We start from the raw sequence: 20,225 nt of genomic DNA on the forward strand, positions 1-20,225 counted from the left end.
TCAATATAATACATTGAATTAGCAATAAAAGGCGGGACAGAATATTCCACATTTCTCTTATATGTGGATACTTCGTTTTTAATGTGTTACTGAATTATACTTTAAAGGCTAATTAACTTCAACGCTTCCATCGCCATATTTACGGCAGTACCTATATTCTCACCTAAATACGGCGTTTATGTATCTCAAGTGATCCACTGCGCAAGCGTGTGTTCTGATAATTTTTTAATATAGAGAGTCTTGAAATATATCAGTTGATATCACAGGGGTTTCAACAGTCTCATTTAATTAAAAGTCGGTATTTCGTAAATTATATCATCCGTATAATGATTATATTTGAAAATACAGCCTGTCATAGGGTGGGTGTTTTAGAAAGTATTCCATATCAATTTCTCGTTATCTTTCTTCTCAATATAATAATATGGCGACATGCTTGTCATTTAAATGTCATTGCACTCATGATGAAGTAGTAGAAACGTTTTTGTCATCGCAGTCTTTTAGATATCTAGGAATCGCAACATGTCATTAGATACATGCAGTGTTAGAACGTTTTCACAAACTAAACTTTAAATATGAGAAGATAATGGGACGAAATGATTTATGAAACCTGAAATCTGTGTGCAAGAATTTATTCTACTTGTAAATATCCATCAGTGAATACACAAGATCAATTTCTTTAGTTGCCCATTTAGTCCGGCTATACCTGGTGTAACAGTTTCTAGCTAGGTATTTTATGACACAGAAAACTCACATCAATATCAATATCAATTGCTCATAGTTCTCACCTTTGAGAAAATGTAGACAATATATCCCGATGCTGTTGAATCTAGCAAATGTTATAGCAGACCCCTAGCTTTGTTCCTTCAAGAAATACTGACTGCTGTGAAGGAAACACTTCAAATGTATTAGACCATGACCTATTTCAGAAGTAGTGTAAATCAAACGTGGGTTTTAAAATGTTTTGAAGAACTTTTATTAAATTGGAAATCATCAAACACTTCCTAAATCAACAGAATGAACACGTACGACTTTTTAACACCTTACGTACATATTACTCACGATAAAAAAGACTAGTCATTTTGAAAGTATAAACAACTGTTTATTCAATAGATATGGAAGACGGAGATGTCCATATCTTTTGAAAAGACATTAAGAAATCACTATGTGAAACATTATTCTAATTCTTGCTAGAACTACTCTAAAGTTGTTGCTGAAAAACCTGCTTGAGTTTTGCCTTGGCATGGTGGTGTTTAGAGATAACGTTTTACAATAATCTTTTGGAATTTCCGTTAGCACAACTGACACTTATTTATTAATCGATATGTTTACGAGGCTAAATTTATTCAAAAAACGTTCATACCAATAAAAAGCATTTATTTGTAGTGGCCTTCATTCAACATTTATATCTATGCACAACGTTTTATCTATAAGCAATGTATATTATCATGCATGTGCTGATTTGATATATCCCAGCGAACTTGAAATAAAAGATAGAACGGATCGTCTAATATTTTCGTCATATTTGGCAATTTTCTTGAAAATAACTTTTAGCGACAAACTGGCAATGCAACTTTGTGACAAATGGTGTGGTTTCAGATTATCGATCCTCAACTTACCATATTTATGCAGTAACATTCCATTATCACTTACATGTTATATATATATTCCTCAACCGATTCATTTCTGTGTATGATTATTTATTTCTAAATCGTGACAAGCTACTGGCAAACAAGTTGTTGTTACAGGGGTTTCAACAGCCATCTTTGATGTCGCCATTACGTATTTTGTTTGATCCTGATGTTAAATGGCATGTTTATTTAAACTGTTCCGTTATTTCATTAGATACAGTACACGACACGAGTTTTATACACCCCACCGTGGAAAGACCACGGTGGAAAATCCACGGAGATACACCGTGTCCTCTGTGTTCCACGGTGTGTGTTATTTGCGAATACACACAACTGCTAAGCGCTTTGTTCTGGCCACGGGCGCCTTGCGGGAGATGTGAAAATGTGCCGCAGGCCAAATAATCAAGATAAGGGTGGAATTTTAAGAAAAGAAAAAATGTCAATATTCCCCCCCCCCCCTGATACTTATATTGTTTTTCATCATATTGAGCCGATTCCAACGATACCAAACACTATATATTATGTTTTTAAGAAAACCTGGTTTTGACTTTTTTTCTTTTAGTCTTCTTTCTTCATTAAAATATTCTTAAATTCTATGTTTAAATAATGCGTACTTGCAGGCAATTCCTGTTTTGAATGCGAATTAGTATATTCAGTAAATGAAAAACATACATGTACAACATGTGATAGGGATTTTTAATAATTACCGATGTGCTCTCTCTCTCTCTCTCTCTCTCTCTCTCTCTCTCTCTCTCTCTCTCTCTCTCTCTCTCTCTCTCTCTCTCTCTCTGTGTGTGTGTGTGTGTGTGACAAATACGCTGTTTAACATAATTACCTCCATCATATTGTGTTGATATGCATCTTGACAAATATAACTTGATCCAATATAGAAATTAGAGCATTGTCGATGATTAACAAATTGGAATTAATTTATTACGTAATTAATAGAAGCAAAAATACAAACCATCGAATTATTTATTTTTAAAATCCCGAGTTAATTACATTTGACCGAGACTTATGTTCGATGTACTTTGATAGAGGTTTTCATAAAAAAAAAATGTTCATCGGGAGTGTCTGGATAATGTAATGATTTTTGTATAATAAGTATATACCATGCAAATTCCTAGGGTCTTTCTCACAGTATAACTAAATTACGGTTAGCTAGTTTGGGTTTTGACTTCTCATGAAAAGTGTGAAATATATTGGGTCGGCGCGATATCAGATCTAGTCTAAGATCACGGGTATCTTGCGCCGACCCAATATATTTCACACTTTCCGCAAGAAGCTAAGCACTTCTGTTGATTTCAAATACACGGATTAGCTGACCCCCATTGTTCTACTGAGGCGAAAACCTCTTCGAATTTGCATGGAATGTACAAGTTATACACAGGTCATTGTTATAGTCATACATCATAGTACCGCTAATCCGACAAACATTTTTTTTATTTTGAATAAGTTGTTGAATGACGAAGTATGACCAAACTGCAGATTGAACTTTATAGAGCCCCGTGCTAACATTACTTATATTTTCCAATGTATCAGAACGGGTATGTTGCCGGTTAAGTTGTATAAATTTCTTGACAAGCAATAAAATAACAACAAAAATGATGCTTAAATTTTCCGATTGCGAAAACCTTTCAAGTTTTCAAAGTACACCCTCTCCGATTCTACGTGCTTGTAATCAATATTTAAGGATGTAAATCCTCGGTGTCAAATGCAACTAGTTTTTTAAAACGATGTTACGTGCTTAGCTGTCTATCTCCCTCTCAGTCAAAAATAAAATAAATGCATGCTATATATATTGCAACATCATTGGATTTACTGGATAATTCTTAGATTGCACCTTCATAATACATGCTAATGCAAGCGGACTATCTAGGCTTCTTTTTTTTTTCATCTTCGTTAGCCGAGATTATTCGTGCACGAAGACACAGTTGACTCAAAACCCATTGCTAGCGGAGATTAGATGAATTTTACCCCCGTATTATGTTATAACTGACCAAAACCTAGTACGTTTGTTTTACAACTTTCATTCAGAAGACGCGCAAGTTAATCAGGTACTGAATAAACGAGAAAACGTCTGCATTTTTATTTCAATCGTTGTCAACTCTTTATTTTGTGATATTTCAAGACTACATGTACTCAATTCAATTTATTGGATCTCATCACCATTATGCAATGGTATACAAAAATATAAAGACAAAAAGCTGTTATATATACATTTAGTAAATGATACATGCGTGTAATAAAGTATTTATTAAGTTAGAAAAAAAAACCTTAAAAACCGTGTTATGATTAATGTGAAGTATGGGCATTCTAATGAAATTTTCTTAATGAAAGTACGGAATTTTCTAAAGGTTTGTTTAAAAGTAAAGATAGTTTTAATATTTATTTCTTTAAGTGATAAAAAATTGATTCTTTGCTCACATTGCTTCACAGTTGAGTACATAATGAAATTCATATCCAATGTAAACATGTACATGTATATAGCTGATCTTAATCACATATTCCTAATTACAATGAAAACTTTACGTAAAAATAAACTATTGCTTATGGTACACATTTCTTTGAACTGCTGTTTATCAAATTGAAATTACTGGCATGTGATTGTTGTTGTTCAAGACTCTTCTTTTATTTGGTGAAATTGAGCTGCACGTGCCGTGAAACAATGTACCGACGAGTGGTAGGAATAACACAGGTGTTTGTATACAGGATGTCGAGAATTTGGGCGTTTCATAAAAAGGTGTGAACGTCTGCAGGGAAGTCTACATACGGATATGAACCGAAAACACCAACGTATCATTTAACAACAATTACAAGAAATGAATGATTTATAGCTAATTTCTAAATAAGTAATAGGGTGAGGGCATGTATGCTGGCCAAGCGAAAAGGCTTTTTGGGTGAATCATTTTGGAAATTATTTCTTTGTTTTATCACACGGAGGTACACGGTGGCATCGACGGAGGTACAGGTAACATCCACGGAGATGCGCGGTGGCATCCACGGAGATCCTCCGTGGACTTCAATGTCTAGCTCGCGCGGAAAAATAGGACTTCAAAGGTGCCGACAATTTTAAAGGTCCACCGTGTTTGGGGCAAATTTGTTCCACCGCGTTGCGTGGAACACGCATAAAACTCGTGTCGTGTACTGTACTTCAATGATAATGCAACAACAAAAATGATCTACCGACTACCAAAGCTATCTTCTTATGTAATTTTCTTTTAAATCTCAAAATATTATTAAGAGTTTTCTGCAGTATATGTAATCTACATATCGACTTGATGATTAGTGTTGATAGTAAATGAATCACCCTTACTGTACCTGAACGTGGTGTTTAAAGTTGCATTTTGTGCAAACAATGTGGTCTTGCATATTGAATCAACTTGGAAAATAACTGTACCATTGTAATATTAATCAGCTGAGATTAATCAGGAAATTCTTATCTTTCAGAGACCTGAGCGACAATAAACTAACAGCATTACAGACTGGCACATTTGATCAACTGGTGAATTTACTGCAACTGTAAGTACCTTTATATAGATCCACATAGTTGCACTACAACTGAATAACACGTTTGTATAGCATGTGATATTTTCACTGAAACTGAACGACTTTTTAACGTCCCTTCAGTGTAGGACAGGAATATATGTTTCATTCGCTACAATATTATTTATTTCATATTCTTTCAACCAACCATTATTTATCTCAATATAAAACGAAAAGGTTAGGATAAGGAACAGTGATCTTAAAACTCATTAATTATTTTACAAAATGCAGACTAGGGCATAATATGACCCCTGGGCACATCAGAGGTCGGATCAGATGCCTAGGGGGAGTAATATTTAAAGTTTTCTTTAAAAAATATAGGGTTAATGAGGGTGTGACAGGTCGACAGGAGATGTTTACTCCTCCTCGACACCTGATCCCATCTCTGGTGTGTACAGGGGTGTGTGTTTACCCAACTCTTTATTTTATATTGCTCATAAGATTTATGAGATTGATCATTGTCATTATCTTCACCGTTCATCGACATATGAATGAAAATGATAACGGTTGAATAAGGGGTAAATTATGTATTGAATGTCAAATGTAAAGCCACATTTTGTGCAAGCACTATGTTCTCACGTGTTGAATCAACTAACACTTCAGTACATTCCATTATTGCAGTGGTTATCAGTCCAAGTTAGCTAGGAAATAATCATGATTGGGAGACACAATGTATATGTATCATAACATGACAACGTTACAAAATGAAATCTTTGATCGGTTGACAAATAGACAAGGCCTATAAATTTTGATATTGATATCATTATTTTTACAATGCAGCTGACTAATTTGTACATATTGATAGTAATCAAGAGCGTGTAAATTTTAAAACATTATTTTCTGTTTCAAATAAACAGTGTAAATGGCAATGTAAATGACATGAAATATATACTATATCCCCGTACCTAGATACACGATTTCCTTAATATTATGAAATGACAACATTTTCACATCATCTTGTAATTAATGTTATTAGAAATAATATGTTGTAAGTCATTGATTATCAATTTGAAATCGTGAAATGGCATTATTCTTGAATATATATTCAGCATACATTTCATATACCTAAGACATGTTTTGCAAACCAAACCTGTATTTCTACCGCTTACTATACATACTGTAAAAATGATACGACGAATATATTTGTGAGAACATATGTTACATAGTCACATATACATGTCCTACACAATCTTATGGATTTCAAGTGCGTTATACATTTGCCCAATTCATCCCTTTCATCTATGTTGGCCAAAATTCACTACACACATATCCTTCAAGTTGGTTTTCTAATTCAAATAAATAGTTTGAACTTAATCACATCATTAGGTGGAATACAAACCCTAATATAATTTGTGTAATATCAAACATTCAAAGAATATGGGAACGGGTATTGGAAATTGAAATGTCAAATCAAGGATACTCTGTGTACATATGTACATTAGAATACATGTACTAGTCCCAAAGCAGAGTCGAATACTAATTGCATAATCAAGGTAAATAGGTATCATGGCGGGTGTGACCGATCAACAGGTGATGTTTACGCCTAATAGACACCAGGTCCCCCTCTAATGTTTCCAGGTAATCCCACTCTAAATTGAGCATTTTTATTTTATTTCTGATACCGTTTTCTTTTTCTCTCACTTTATCTTCCAATTACATTGTAAGAGTCCTAAATTGAAAAAGAAAAAGAATGAAATTATTGATCAATCACATACCCCTGTAGATTATTCAAAAGTGAGGGCAGGGCAAACAATTTCCCCTGTAAATTCCAAAGGTGAGAAAGTCTTCTTAGAAGGTGTAAGTATCACTTTTTGACTAGCAGTGTATGCCTTCATGTGAAATAATTTCTTCCGATAAGTTCATGAAAGACTTGAAGTTAACGAACATTCAAATGTGGGGTCAGGTGCCTAAACGAAAAAAAAAACACCCCCTGCTAAAAGGTTATAACCGCTATAATCCCACTATGGTGATCTGATAAGTGGAGCAACCCTTGTCAAATCAGTATATAAAGAGGAGCTGCCTAATTGGCATGATACAGGTCAAAAAACACTCGACCTAATGATATAGCATTTCAAAATCATTATTAACCCTTCACTCTTCAATCATTTGAATGCTATAATTCATCCAAGGGAGGTCACTCCATCTTAATGTGTGTCCTGTAAAGACAATTGGATTTAAATGTCAATTATGGTGTTTCTGGTGGTCCGTGTTTTCCCCCTCTCAGTTCTTCACTCGTTACACCATTGATGGATTATCTCTTGAAAACCCATGATGCTTTCCGTATGGAGATTAGAATCATATACCGTCATTGGATAGTGTGTTGTCATATTATGTATCAACGGAAGGTAAATATTACCAACAGTGATCAATCTCATAAATCCTAAAAGGGATAAAAAATAAAGAGCTGCACATCAGATATTTCATTCGCCTGAAGAAAGGATTCCGCCTGATATTTCATAATATTAATTTTATCAAGGCATCTAGAAGAGATGATTTAGAAAATAGTTGAATTAATGATTATCTCCATAGCAATTCAAATTATATTTATCTGAAGACATCATTGATCGAAAAAGAAACATGATCTGCAGATCTGCTTCGACATTATATCTGATACGGACCCATGACTCAATAACAGCATTTCCCAAGATTATTCACGATGGTTGCAAACATGAAGTTAACGAACAGTGATCGATATTATAATTCCTATAAAGAATACTAAATTAAGCGTAGGGGAAACACGAAACCCTCTACACGTGAATGCATCTTTTGCTTTATTCTTCTGTCATTGCATATCCTATGTAACGCACATTCCTTGGATCTTGAATTGACATACAATAAAAATACTTCTAAACGACAGTGGAGAACCTTATGCGAGGAGACAAATCCCATGCGATGGAACAGCACTGATAATGTTCCCAAATACCCCCAATGCAGTAGTGTTTCAATTTTATATCATGGATTCAACTTCCCGTATTTATGTAGCAAGATTCCACTATCATCTGCATATGGTTTTCATATTTCTCAACTGATTCCAATCGCACAACTTTGTTCTGTGGATTGTCAGTTTTTAAATCGATGCAGGTTATTGATAAACAAGTCAATAATACAGTAGTTTAAGCAGTCTCGTTTAAAGTCAGCATTTTGCATATATTATGGTCGTTACAATGATCTAGTTTGTCAAGACAACATTTACTTGGCTCAAATTCTTGCCACATTGATTTTGACTACCGATAACTCCGTTTACCTGATCATGATGTAGGGTACATGGTGGGTGTGACCGGTCCACAGGGGATATTTACTCCTCCTAGGCTCCTGATCCCACTTCTGGTGTATACAGTGGTCCGTGTTTACCCAATTCTGTAATTTGTATTACATATAGGAGTTATGAGATTGATTACTGTTGTTATATTCACCTTCCTGTATAACTTCCTCGTTTATCAATGAATGACTTCGGATGTTTTTTTTTTCCAGCGATGTAAGTGGAAACCCCCTCTATTGTGATTGCAATGTAATCGCCTTTATCCGCTTTATGAAAACAAAGCAACTGCAGTTACATCCCTACTCGCGGAGGACGGAACCTTCCTGTCAAAACCCTCTTAATTTAAAAGAAACGTTGCTGAAGGACATTTCACTTCAAGAAGTAGTTTGTGATTCAGGTAAAAAAATAATCTACCATTGGGGACACATACACCTGTCTGGTCTCAACGGCAGGCATGCTACCTGGTATGTGTATCCATGTAATCTAGATAATACTTCAACTGATGTGTTATAAACCATCTGTATCAAAATAAAATACATCTACATACACCAATAGTGACCAGAAGCAAATCAACAAATTTCGCGAAATGCGTCTCAAGTAGCTTCATAGTACATTCAGCATATACTACAGGGTATAAAAGCACTTGACCTTCTTAAAATATATTTATATGGATACTACGACCAATTTTATTGTAGTAAACGACTGAATCACCGGTATCGTTTTTTCTGTAGATATGAGTAGGACTATATAAAATATTAATATAATTGCCTTTTCAATTGAAACAGTAATAGTAGTATAAACAATTTATTTTTCAAAAAAGTATAGAATTTACAAAACGCATAAAAAATGAAATTTAGTATGCAAAATAATTTATAAATGCAAATTTTGAACTCGGCGTGACAATAGCTCGGGGTTAGAGGGTTTGCATCATAACGTTGTGAGTTTGAGCCCTACTCGTTCCATGGTTGTATCAAAATATAAGTTGTGATTGCCACTACGCCAAAGGCGTAGACTTTTGAAGTGAGAACACGAGTCTTTCCGATATGACCTAAAATACAGAGGTCCGGTGTAGCAGAGAGTGCTGGAAAGCTTTAAAAACCTTGATACGGCCGTCAGCGTTAAACATAGGTTTAAATGTAACAGTTCACATACAGCTGGTGATATCTGAATATGACTGATTTTATTTTATTCCTTTATTTCAAGAAGTTGACTTGTGGCTTGTTTTACAAAAGAACTTAGTACAAAATCTCAAGTCTTAAATTATATGACACAGTTATTAGTTTGAATGAACGAATTAAAACGTGTCTGAAAGTTAATGTCCAACATTATTTTTTTTCACTATTTTACATTGGAATAATTTATCTTACAATAAACCGGAGAATTCCAAGATGTAAAGTTTGTCGTAAGTCCAAAGTTCTTTCGTAAAATGCAACCCTGATTATTGCACACATTTATTCTTCTCCAGTGTCCTGGAGTTATATACACGAATACTAATTTAAAACAAACTCTCAAAAATATAAACACTAGAACATGTAGTAAAATTGTAATTTAACATGAATAGCAAACAACCACAACATCCAATATTCCAATTTACAGTCTGCAATTGAGAGACATCAATGTACAAAATTCATATGCGAAAAGACGGACAAAATGGTTGAATAGTGGAACAGCAGTTGATAATGTCTTTTTTTAAATTCTCGACGGAACGTAAAACAATCAACCAACCAACCGAGTCAAGCGATTTCACAATCAAAGTTCCGTAAAGAATACACACTAAATTTGCACTGAATTTCGCTTGATTCCGAAAAATCCACCATCATCACCACCGATAGCATCGTTTGCTAATATATTAAAAACGATTCTTGTCCATTAACAAGTGACCTATGGAAATGTGTTTCTAACAGATACCTAATATTTTATGAAGATAAAAATGTGTTTCAAAGGTGTCTCTTTAATCTTCAACAAACATTACATCAAGCCTTACTGTTAGGGTTGTAATGATGCATAGGTCCCATGTGAAATATTTGTACTGTTGACCTGTAAGCTAAGAATTAGAGCCCTCATTGTATTACATTTGAGCCTTAATGCTCAAATTCAACACAGGATAAAATATGTTACAGTTAGTAGGTTAACGTTTGAGCACCATAAACATATCTAATTCACTGATAGCAATCACCCTTGCAACAAAATAATGATGCTTACAAACTTGAATGCCGATTTTCATTTCAAAACCTCCGTGCACTTTAAAGATAATGACCATTTCAAGGTATGAACAACGAATGCACGCTATATTACATTGTTGAGAGTTTCTGAGGTAAATATGTTGTCAGGGAGCCACGGTGTGTACACACGAATGAATTAAACCCCATAGCATTAATCGATTTTATTACGAACCCTAAAATGTTCACAATCCACACATGATACTGCTTCTATTACTATCCTTCTTTATGAAAGATTAATCTCCTTATTTCAATAAACACATTTTTTTGTGTGTGTGTGTGTGTGCAAACTGACTTTTCTCTCCATGTGTATCATCACATGCTACCCTGTTAGGACGTATCTATAAATACAGGCATCGTAAGCAATGTTCAGTGCAATCGGAACATCACTCGACTTTTTTCGGTCAAGTCGAGAAATTTTATCCCGGCTTGATGGAAGAGTCTGAACCATGTTCTGATTAGCTGTGGCGGAGACGTAGACATATACATGCATAATATGACCTTTCCCCATAGCACCTCGCTTGTATATTTTTTGAGTTTCAGGGTCTACACAATAATAACCATCGATATGTATGATATCTCAAGTAATTAAGATAGTAAAATACTATTGACATTTTTCTGTGTTATTTCTATGAATCACGCTGAAAATATATTAGTGAATAAGGTACAATACTGCAGAAAAATATTCTACTATATTTTTATCTGACTCAATACACTGAGATAAGTACATCTCAAAGGTGTACAATTCCTGTGTTGTTTGAAATACAAACGCAGTTTATCATTATACATTGTGAACATTTTCAGTGAACAAATTAAATATAAAATCTTTGCATGTAAACTTAGAGGAGGCTGCTCACGTTTGCTGCATGAATTGGCATATTTACTGCAAATGTTGCGACCACTTGCAATCCTGTAAAACAAAAATTAACTCTTCATAGCATCGGCTAATATGCCTAAGTTGTCTTTTTATCAAACTACCATTTGTCGATATCTTTATTGTACTTTGCAGCATATACAAAGTTTGCTACAGCATTCCGTGTGTTTCCATACCCTGTATATTACTATCGGAGATGTGTGTTGATTGAAACGATCGAAAATTCAGTCAAATGTGGAATGTATTTCTAGGATTTTTATATAAAATATAAGGTAGAAAGACTGAGAGAAATATTGTGGAATTCCTCTTTAGTTTTACTAATAGCCAAAATAGGTCTCAGAAAACACCATGATGTGTACCAGACATCGTGTCACGCTTGATATGCATGGATGAATACAGTACAACCTAGAACATTCAACGACTCCAAAGAAAAAAAAAATGCTTGAAATACTATCCTGTCGCCATAACCTTAAAATATGAGCATTATCTAAAGATACATGATATTGAAACTTCCTCTTACGAAAGTTTGATATTTATTTATACGACAAAAATCGTTTTTGAGGCCCCTGATGAGTGTTTGATTACATCACACACTGACATATTTGTAACATGTATCGCTAGGTGTCCTACATAACTTGAGTTCTGTTACGTATCAATGAGGATTACGTGCAATTTTCTTTTGTCCAAAAACCTTTTCTGACCTGATATGACCTTCACTGATGTTCTAGTCAAGTGTAGTTGATTAAAACTCCTCGGAGTGTACGCGATACTACATATCGGTAATACACACGTCGCATGGCTGTATCGTATTGTTAAGAAACCCAGAAGGAATAAAAAATACCAAGGGGACAAGGAATGCAGGATTTCAAAATAAAATTAACAAGGTCCTAGGTTAGTATTCTCTGAATGAACGTTAACAAATGTAAAAATAGTTCTGATCTATATTTCTTTGTTCCAACCTCACGATGGGGTTTTATATTTTCATATATTATGACGTCATGCCAGTATTCATGTCACGTAGTCCATGTATTAGTCGGAGATTTCGTTTACCTGATCAAGATATAGGAGTCACGGTGGATGTGACCGGTCGACAGGGGAATCTTACTCATCCTAGGCACCTGACTCACCTCTGGTGTGTCCATGAGTTCGTGTTTGCTCAATTTTCTATTTTGTATTGCTTATAGACGTTATGAGGTTGATCACTGTTCGTTATTTCCACCGTTCATGTTGCGAAGAAAAGCATTCATAATATATTCCATTGATTATATTTCAACTATCTTTCTCATAGTCCTAGACATGGGTGTTTTAGTAAGCTCTAAAGAGAGTAAGGATTGTCCAAACTTCAACCCCGATCTCAAAAGCTTACGACAATCAATTAAAGTGGTTTTTGGTTTTTTAAAGTTTTAATGTTATGTACTGTGTTTCAAAAACTACCCTGTAATATTTCTTGAAATAATGATTAAGTTATGTAAATGATTATTTAAACATGTTTGTAGAGATATAAATTTTAGACAACGTTTTCCAATATGCGTTCTGCAAGGTTTCTAACATAGAGGTTGTCATTGGTCTCTCAAATTGTTCGCTTCCCCCATCTACTTTATTTTTTCAAGGAGTTTAGAGAAAAACACATCAAACTGTTTTAAAGATCCGTAGGTTTTCAAAATCACAATTTTCCAGATATGGTTAGCTATGAAGTCAAAATTTGGATTGTCATAAGCGCATTTTCATCGCCTTTAAATCAAACACATTGTTCAGTAGATGAAAAATAATTGAAAACAGTTAAATACGACACGTTTCTTCAATTCTTGTAAAAGAACGTATTTCTATTGTTTAGATAAAGACAATGCCTTAAAACATATTTATGCACCGTATTAACACTGCGTGTTTTAAAGTAATGTGTTCTAGAAGATACTGTACTCTGCGAAAGGCTGTTAAACATAATTTTCTTTGTGAATTTGTTAAATATGCATCCTCGAAAAAAATAATGATTTTGATAGAAAGATCAGTAACGATATTAAGAATGCAATGCTCTACTCAATGCAGCCTTCCAAATATATTTCAAAGAGTCCTAATGATACTTGGTTTTTAAAGTTGCTTAAACATTAGAGTTTATTGATCACTATACCGTAATACTATGCTATTTGTTTTTAAATGGGGTGATTTTGTGGTGAAGTGTCAAATTGGTACCAACGATTTACACATCAAATTATTATAGGTATTGAATTGTATTGAAACTGAACACTAAATAAACATCCTTGTTGTATACCGCATATGTCATCAGAGAAAGTTCACTGCCCAATTACACCTGTAGAAATGTAGATAATGTGTCAAACCACTAACTTCGTGTTTTAGGGAATGCGACAGCTCAAACCTACACAGTAGATGTGACGCCTCTAAACCCAATGCCCAAAGCAGGGAATAATTATACATCTCTTTGTAACATTTCGGGACATGGGACACTAGACATCATCACAAATTTAAAGGTGAAGTGGTACCACAATTCAAAGCTGCTGACCAGTCAGTGTACCTTGGAGGATGTGTCAATGGCGGAGAAGTATTCGTGTGAGGTACTCCCCTCTCAACAGAACAACATCAGCTTAGAGATGACAGTAATGGGTAAGTTACGAAAAAGATTATCAAAATACATATTTACATTAAGTTATTGTCATTATCTTATAGATTTACTTTACTTAAGAAGAAGGTAATTCTGGCTGCTACTTAAACATCCTGCATTCCCCACTCCATATGTTGAAGCCTTTCACCTATGAAGTGGAATACCAATTCTGTAGTTTTGTGAATTTTCGTAGATTGGCTATTATATGCCCATTACTTAAAAATCATAAAATTGGTTGGTTGGCCATGCTAATGACGGATGCTGTGTCCTGATTGCATACCTAAGCATTTTGACAAAGTCAATCTCATAAGAAAAATATCAGCAATTTTTACATTTCATTTAGATATACAAAAAGATGATGTTGGGATTTTAACCTGTGAATTGACTCAGCAGGTGAAGGAGAACGGGATATGGAAAGACGAATTGTTAGAGTATGAGTCAGTGGTAATCCAAATCAGAGGTATATGTAGAGGAAAACGATCATGCGTAAAAGTTACTGTATATATAAATCTTGCCATGACTTCAATGGATGTAAGGTGAATATAACGAATAGTAATCAATCTCACAACCCCTTTTGATGAATGCCAAATAAAAAGTTGAAGAAACGCGGACCATGGGCATACCAGAAGTGAGATCGGGTGTGTGTGAGGCGCAGTCATTCTCTGTCGACCGGCCACACCCGTCGTTGGCCCTATATCTTAATCAAGTAAATATACTTCCGTAGGCAAAATCAATTTGCCAAGAATGGCCTAAAAATTGGTATGAAACACTTTACACAGCATTTGATGCAATGCTAGGTTGGTGAAATATCAATGGGAGTTAAAAATTTAGAATTAATAAGAGGGGATGCTTGCTCTTCTTCCGCACATCACCCATCTGCTGGTGTGTACAGGTGTTCATATTTGACCTCTTCTTAATTTTAAACGCTTTATGTTGTTTTTGAGATTGATTATTCTTCGTTGTCTTCAATTGACATCAATACAAACGAAGCAAGTCAACACTTGATCTGGCAAATATTTATCATGTATCTAGAGTTTTTTGTCATTGTATAAGACACTAGGGCTGGTTTTTCAAATAACAATTTGCCGTATACGTCTAAACACGTGATGCATACATTCATGACACAATATATATTGACACGGTGATATTGGAAGCCTTGAATTGAAATACCTTTGCAAGAAGAATTCCAATCCAACAGGTAAACCCCATGTATAGAGATTGGATTTGTGTCGAATTTCTATATTCCCCATGCCATCTGAAGTAAGTTTGTTACTTTATTTATTTTGTCTTTAGTAAATATTATGAATTGCCCGAAACATACATGTATGCGAACTTTTCTATTGCTAAAGATTGTTTCACAGATACCACAATTTTGGATCTATGTTGAGACGATTTTGCATTTGACTTTGCACTTGGCGTAAATTATTAGGAATTTCAGATCAGAGGATACACCTTTGACGATATATAATCAGACGAATATTGTTTGGTGTGCCGCTCATTAAGATGCTATCGATAGATTGATCAAATGACAAGAAAACAATCATATTGTATGTCCACAAATTACTAAATCATTTTCAGCTGGTGAATCTTTGCTTAACCCTGAAGAATTGCAAAGTTGTGTTTTGAGAAGGAAAACAAGTAATTTACATTTGGGTATACCATTCACATCACTGATTGCTTAATAGGCAAGATGTCCCAATGTCATCAGAAAAATACGATATCCTTGTATATTTCAAATATATATCCGTAATGTAACATATTTCAGCGAATAGAAAATCCCATGGTTATAGCTTTAATTCGAGTATTTAAAGATATCAAAATAGCGCATTGTATAAAAATAAAAAAAAGTGATAAATGAGAACCGTCCAGGTGCCTTGCTCAAATAAATCCACGGAATATCCATCGATGAACTGTTACCTATGCAACGCAAGATACATATGTCCCTGTCTTCGACACTAGTGGGTATTTATTTTAATATATTCAACACTGGTAAGTATTTATATTGCAATTGTCAATTTTGGTGAGTACAAATTTTTGTTTTTCCTTATAATAAACTAATATAGACTACTAGAAGGTGCACCGCTATATGCAAGTTATATATTTACTCGGAATGTATATGTTTATTTGGTATTTACAAGTTTTACTTGTTATTAGTGTCTCCAAGTATGATGCATATATCTGCTTGATATTTACAAGCTATACATTCACTTGGTATTTACAAGTTATACGTTTATTCGATATAAGAGTATTTCTTGCATACGCAGCGAACGGGGAATCGAAAAATAAATAACATTATTTTCGTGTTTACTGAGCTGATTATAATGACAATAATCACAAACATGGAACATGGTAAGTATTAAATGTTTCATTCATTTTTTCTATCATCGTATTTGAACATTTCAGGAGATCAAAAATACGGATGTCTCTTTGTCGGTTCGAGAAGGACATGATCTGCGTGTGGACAGGTTTTTTTTTTGGAGATTACGGTCAGATGCTGACAAGCTGGTGTTGCCTGGATTTCGGCGCTCTCCTTCGAGATCGGCATTTCGCAAGTTCTATGGCCGTTATGATAATCTGGCCCCAAGACCATCAACTGACAATAGTCAGAAATTTGATTGTTGTTTTCATAAGATTTATTTAGCACAGATGCTAAAAAATAGCTGGTTGATAAAAAATGCAAACTAATATTGAATTGTATTTGTTTATCACTTCAAAACTTATCTTGATTTAAAATTTAGACTAAAGTTTATTCTCAGTTTATGGTCTTGAGGTCAGGATTGCAGGTGGAAGCTCTCATTGGATTGGATAATGTCCGACCACTTTCATTGAAATTATTAGGCGGTTTTTTTATAAAATGGTTTTGACTACAGATTTTCCCGCTTACCTGATCAAAACAGATGGTTCACAAAGGGATTAACCGATTGACAACGAATATGTTCTCCTCCTAGACAACTGATCCCACCTTCATTGATTTGAATGGTTCGTGTTTGTGCTATTCTCAATGTTGAGTTCTTTATAGGACTTTTGAGATTGATTACGGCTCGTTATCTTCAGTATTCCTAGAAGAACTGATAAGTGTGAGTGATACACAACTATAAGGTTTATGACTTAATATTCCATCGCAACTTTCTTCATTCTTTGATGAACGATTTCTACGGAACTCTAAAACATAAGTGTTAGCAATGAAATGGTGAAGACAATGAACACTGATTAATCCCATATTTACCAATTATTCAATTTTTCTTATTTTTCAATCTCTAGTCATTTTATCACTTATGCTTTGCTAAGCACAGGCGGCTTGTTGGGACGCACTTTCATGTTGATATGTCTAGTACGGGGTTTTTGTATCCCTCGTATATTTCTTATCCATTCAGAAAAGGTAGCACGTTCTTCCTTTTCAAATATAGCTCACCGTCTGGTATAATGCTCAATATAATTCATAACAAAAATGACATTCTGTCGGAAAATGAAAGAGTTGGAGTTCCTTTTACATATGTTACAATATATATTACAACAGTTATATCTACTAAGTATACCCACAACGATCTGTCTTTGCCGCCATGGATGCAACAACATTTCGATTCGGCCCATTATAATCCAAAGTCAGTAGCCAAAACATGTTTGAAAAGCATCTTATGATCTTAAAACCACAATCAATGAATTTGTTTTCAAGCATCTATAATTCCAAATCTTAATGTATGACGATGATTTAATTTAGTGACTATATTATTAACTATTTTCTTTCAATGCATGCGGATGAACCCCGGACACTGAAAATACTGCATCTCTACATCTTAATTCCAACGTGTTCAATGTTGACCAGGACTTGGATTTTTTTCAACACACTTATCGCATACAATTTCATGATATGTGAGTTAGATCTTTTTCATTGTAAAAGTGTATGCATCTTTTCGTTAAAGCTGGACTTCTTATGAATGCTTAAAGCTTTCTGAAATCTTCCTAATTTATAGGAATCAGAAGTTACAGTAAAAAGCAGTCATTTCACTGATGGTGTGGTCAATGTAACAGAGCATGTCCTTATGGTAGATACACTAACAGTTTATATCTCAATAGAAAACATAAATGGTTGTAAGAAAATACTAATTTGGGAAACCTTCATTAGTTCAAATATATTAAACATGTGTGGAAATGATGGTATAATAATCGTTTAGTCATTTATATTGCTTTTTACTTTCATTGTACCGAAGCGTAATGGTAGTTCATGCTTTTAAGTACACGTCGATTCGATTTGCCGAAATTTTACAAGGTCTTTAGTTCAAAAATCTCCTGTGACGTCATTCTATTTTTGAAGTATTTTTGAAGACAACTACTCAGCAATGTGTTGTTGAGTTCAAATTTATCATTTTTGCATTCACAAATTTCTACTAATACATCTCTGTCACTATGGAGCTTATAAAATTTTAATATTTTTAAAAGTTTCAAATCAAAATTTAAATACATTGGCGGGATTCGAACATTAGACTTCCAACATGGAAGTCAGAATATCGCTCTATCCAAGACATCGCAATTGTAAAAACAATTGCAATATGAATGAATAGTTAAATTCAAATTGCGGGTAGATTTTAAGTAAGTTAATATCCTTGCACCTCTCTAATCCATAAAAAGCACTATTTAGTCACCTCGTACGACAAACAAGGGGTAAAGTGGATATATTCTAACCCAGATCCCCTCAGCACCATTCATATTTAGACACTCTGTGACAGCGTGTAACGAAGACTCGTTATCGTCACCGTTTCCTTATTATACAAAATAATAATCTAGTGATTTTGTATACATTTTCCCTAAAACATCCTTTCTCCATTTGGAATCCACCACTTATTCCGTATATCTGTTGAATTTACACCATCACGTCATCCATCCGACCGAACAGTTCTGTAACGTAACATGTGTGTTAAATCCACGTTATCTTTTGGCTAACATAACAGGTGAGTTAAATCCACATAATATTTGGGATGGGTGATCCAAATGATCTTGATTCTATTGTAGAATCAAACACAAACATCCAATGCAGAGAAATGAAGAGTGCCATTAGAATGAAATACAATGCTACTTCACTTTCTTCAAATACACCCTCTTTGTTAGAGATGGGGATTATATCACTAGTAAGAGAAGGAACAATATCGCCACTTGATGTTTCCCGTTCTGTCCAATGGACGTACCGCTATTGACACTACACTTCACTCGGTTATACCGCTTCGGTTAGAGGGAGGGGTCATCCTGCAATGGACAGATGTCTCACTCTGCAGGAATCTATTACTCCCATCCGTTAAACACCTTATCATTCAGAGAAACAATCATGTAAGATTTTCAGCCCTCGTAGTTACGGAAGACATATGATATATTTACTTGCATTGACTTTTTTTTCTCGTTCGTATTGCTTGTTGATACGTACTACTAAACCAATCCCAGGTGTTAAAATGATGACATCGTCTGAATTAAATACAATTTATGTCAATAATTACCCATGTGTATTACAAATATTTGTCACTCTAAACTGTTTATATGGTTGGGGAAAGCGTACCACAGTGTTGTTGGAACCTGGGAATTCGTTTAGTTAGGTGTTTTTTTTTTACCCTTAAAAAAATATTGTTCCGTTCGAAGTTAACAAAAGTTAAATTACTTTGCAATTACAGGATTAACATATCTTGTATTTTAGTGCAGGCTTCTTTTTATTTCATTAGAATTTCTCATTTCTTCATTGAAATCCTCAATATAGGTTAATATTAGTACTACTAGAATTCTATACATATTTTACATTCCCTAGGTAATATCATTCTTACCGCCCAGAAGGATTTATGCTACCACAGTGCTGTCCATGAAACTTTCTCAAACTGGACATACGCAGGACATTGATAGTCGTGAACAGTGCTTCATCTCTGGCAACAACGTCTAATTCCATCAATGGCAACAGGGTCAGCCGTCAATGTTTTTCTTCCAGCCGGCAACACTACTATACTGAATTCTGATCATTTTAAATTTCCAGTGGGAGGGATTTCCCAAGTCTGTAACATCAGAGACACCAGTTCCCATCAATTAACTACTGTATCATCACCTGGACAGGTGC

General features: G+C 34.5%; 2 protein-coding genes across 2 annotated transcripts in view; both read left to right on the top strand.

Moving 5' to 3' along the window:
• The window catches only part of LOC125665416 (leucine-rich repeat-containing protein 15-like), a 996,853-nt gene that overhangs the window by 726,225 nt on the left and 250,403 nt on the right, over positions 1–20,225 (top strand). The gene's annotated exons all lie outside the window — the stretch shown is intronic.
• Positions 8,652–14,993, top strand: LOC130046612 (uncharacterized). The gene is made up of 3 exons (XM_056151372.1): positions 8,652–8,830; positions 13,879–14,142; positions 14,484–14,993. Exons 1-3 carry the CDS (start codon positions 8,704–8,706, stop codon positions 14,678–14,680), a joined length of 588 nt encoding a protein of 195 aa, XP_056007347.1. The 5' UTR covers positions 8,652–8,703; the 3' UTR covers positions 14,681–14,993.

Source organism: Ostrea edulis, chromosome 10 (assembly GCF_947568905.1).
Source record: "Ostrea edulis chromosome 10, xbOstEdul1.1, whole genome shotgun sequence".
NCBI lineage: Eukaryota > Metazoa > Mollusca > Bivalvia > Ostreida > Ostreidae > Ostrea > Ostrea edulis.

Excerpts from the sequence above, each read along its gene's own strand:
- LOC130046612 (XM_056151372.1), top strand. The coding sequence starts at position 8,704 with ATGAAAACAAAGCAACTGCAGTTACATCCCTACTCGCGGAGGACGGAA. Across the intron at positions 8,831-13,878 it reads AGAAGTAGTTTGTGATTCAG|GGAATGCGACAGCTCAAACC; the intron begins GTAAAAAAATAA and ends TTCGTGTTTTAG. Across the intron at positions 14,143-14,483 it reads CTTAGAGATGACAGTAATGG|ATATACAAAAAGATGATGTT; the intron begins GTAAGTTACGAA and ends CATTTCATTTAG.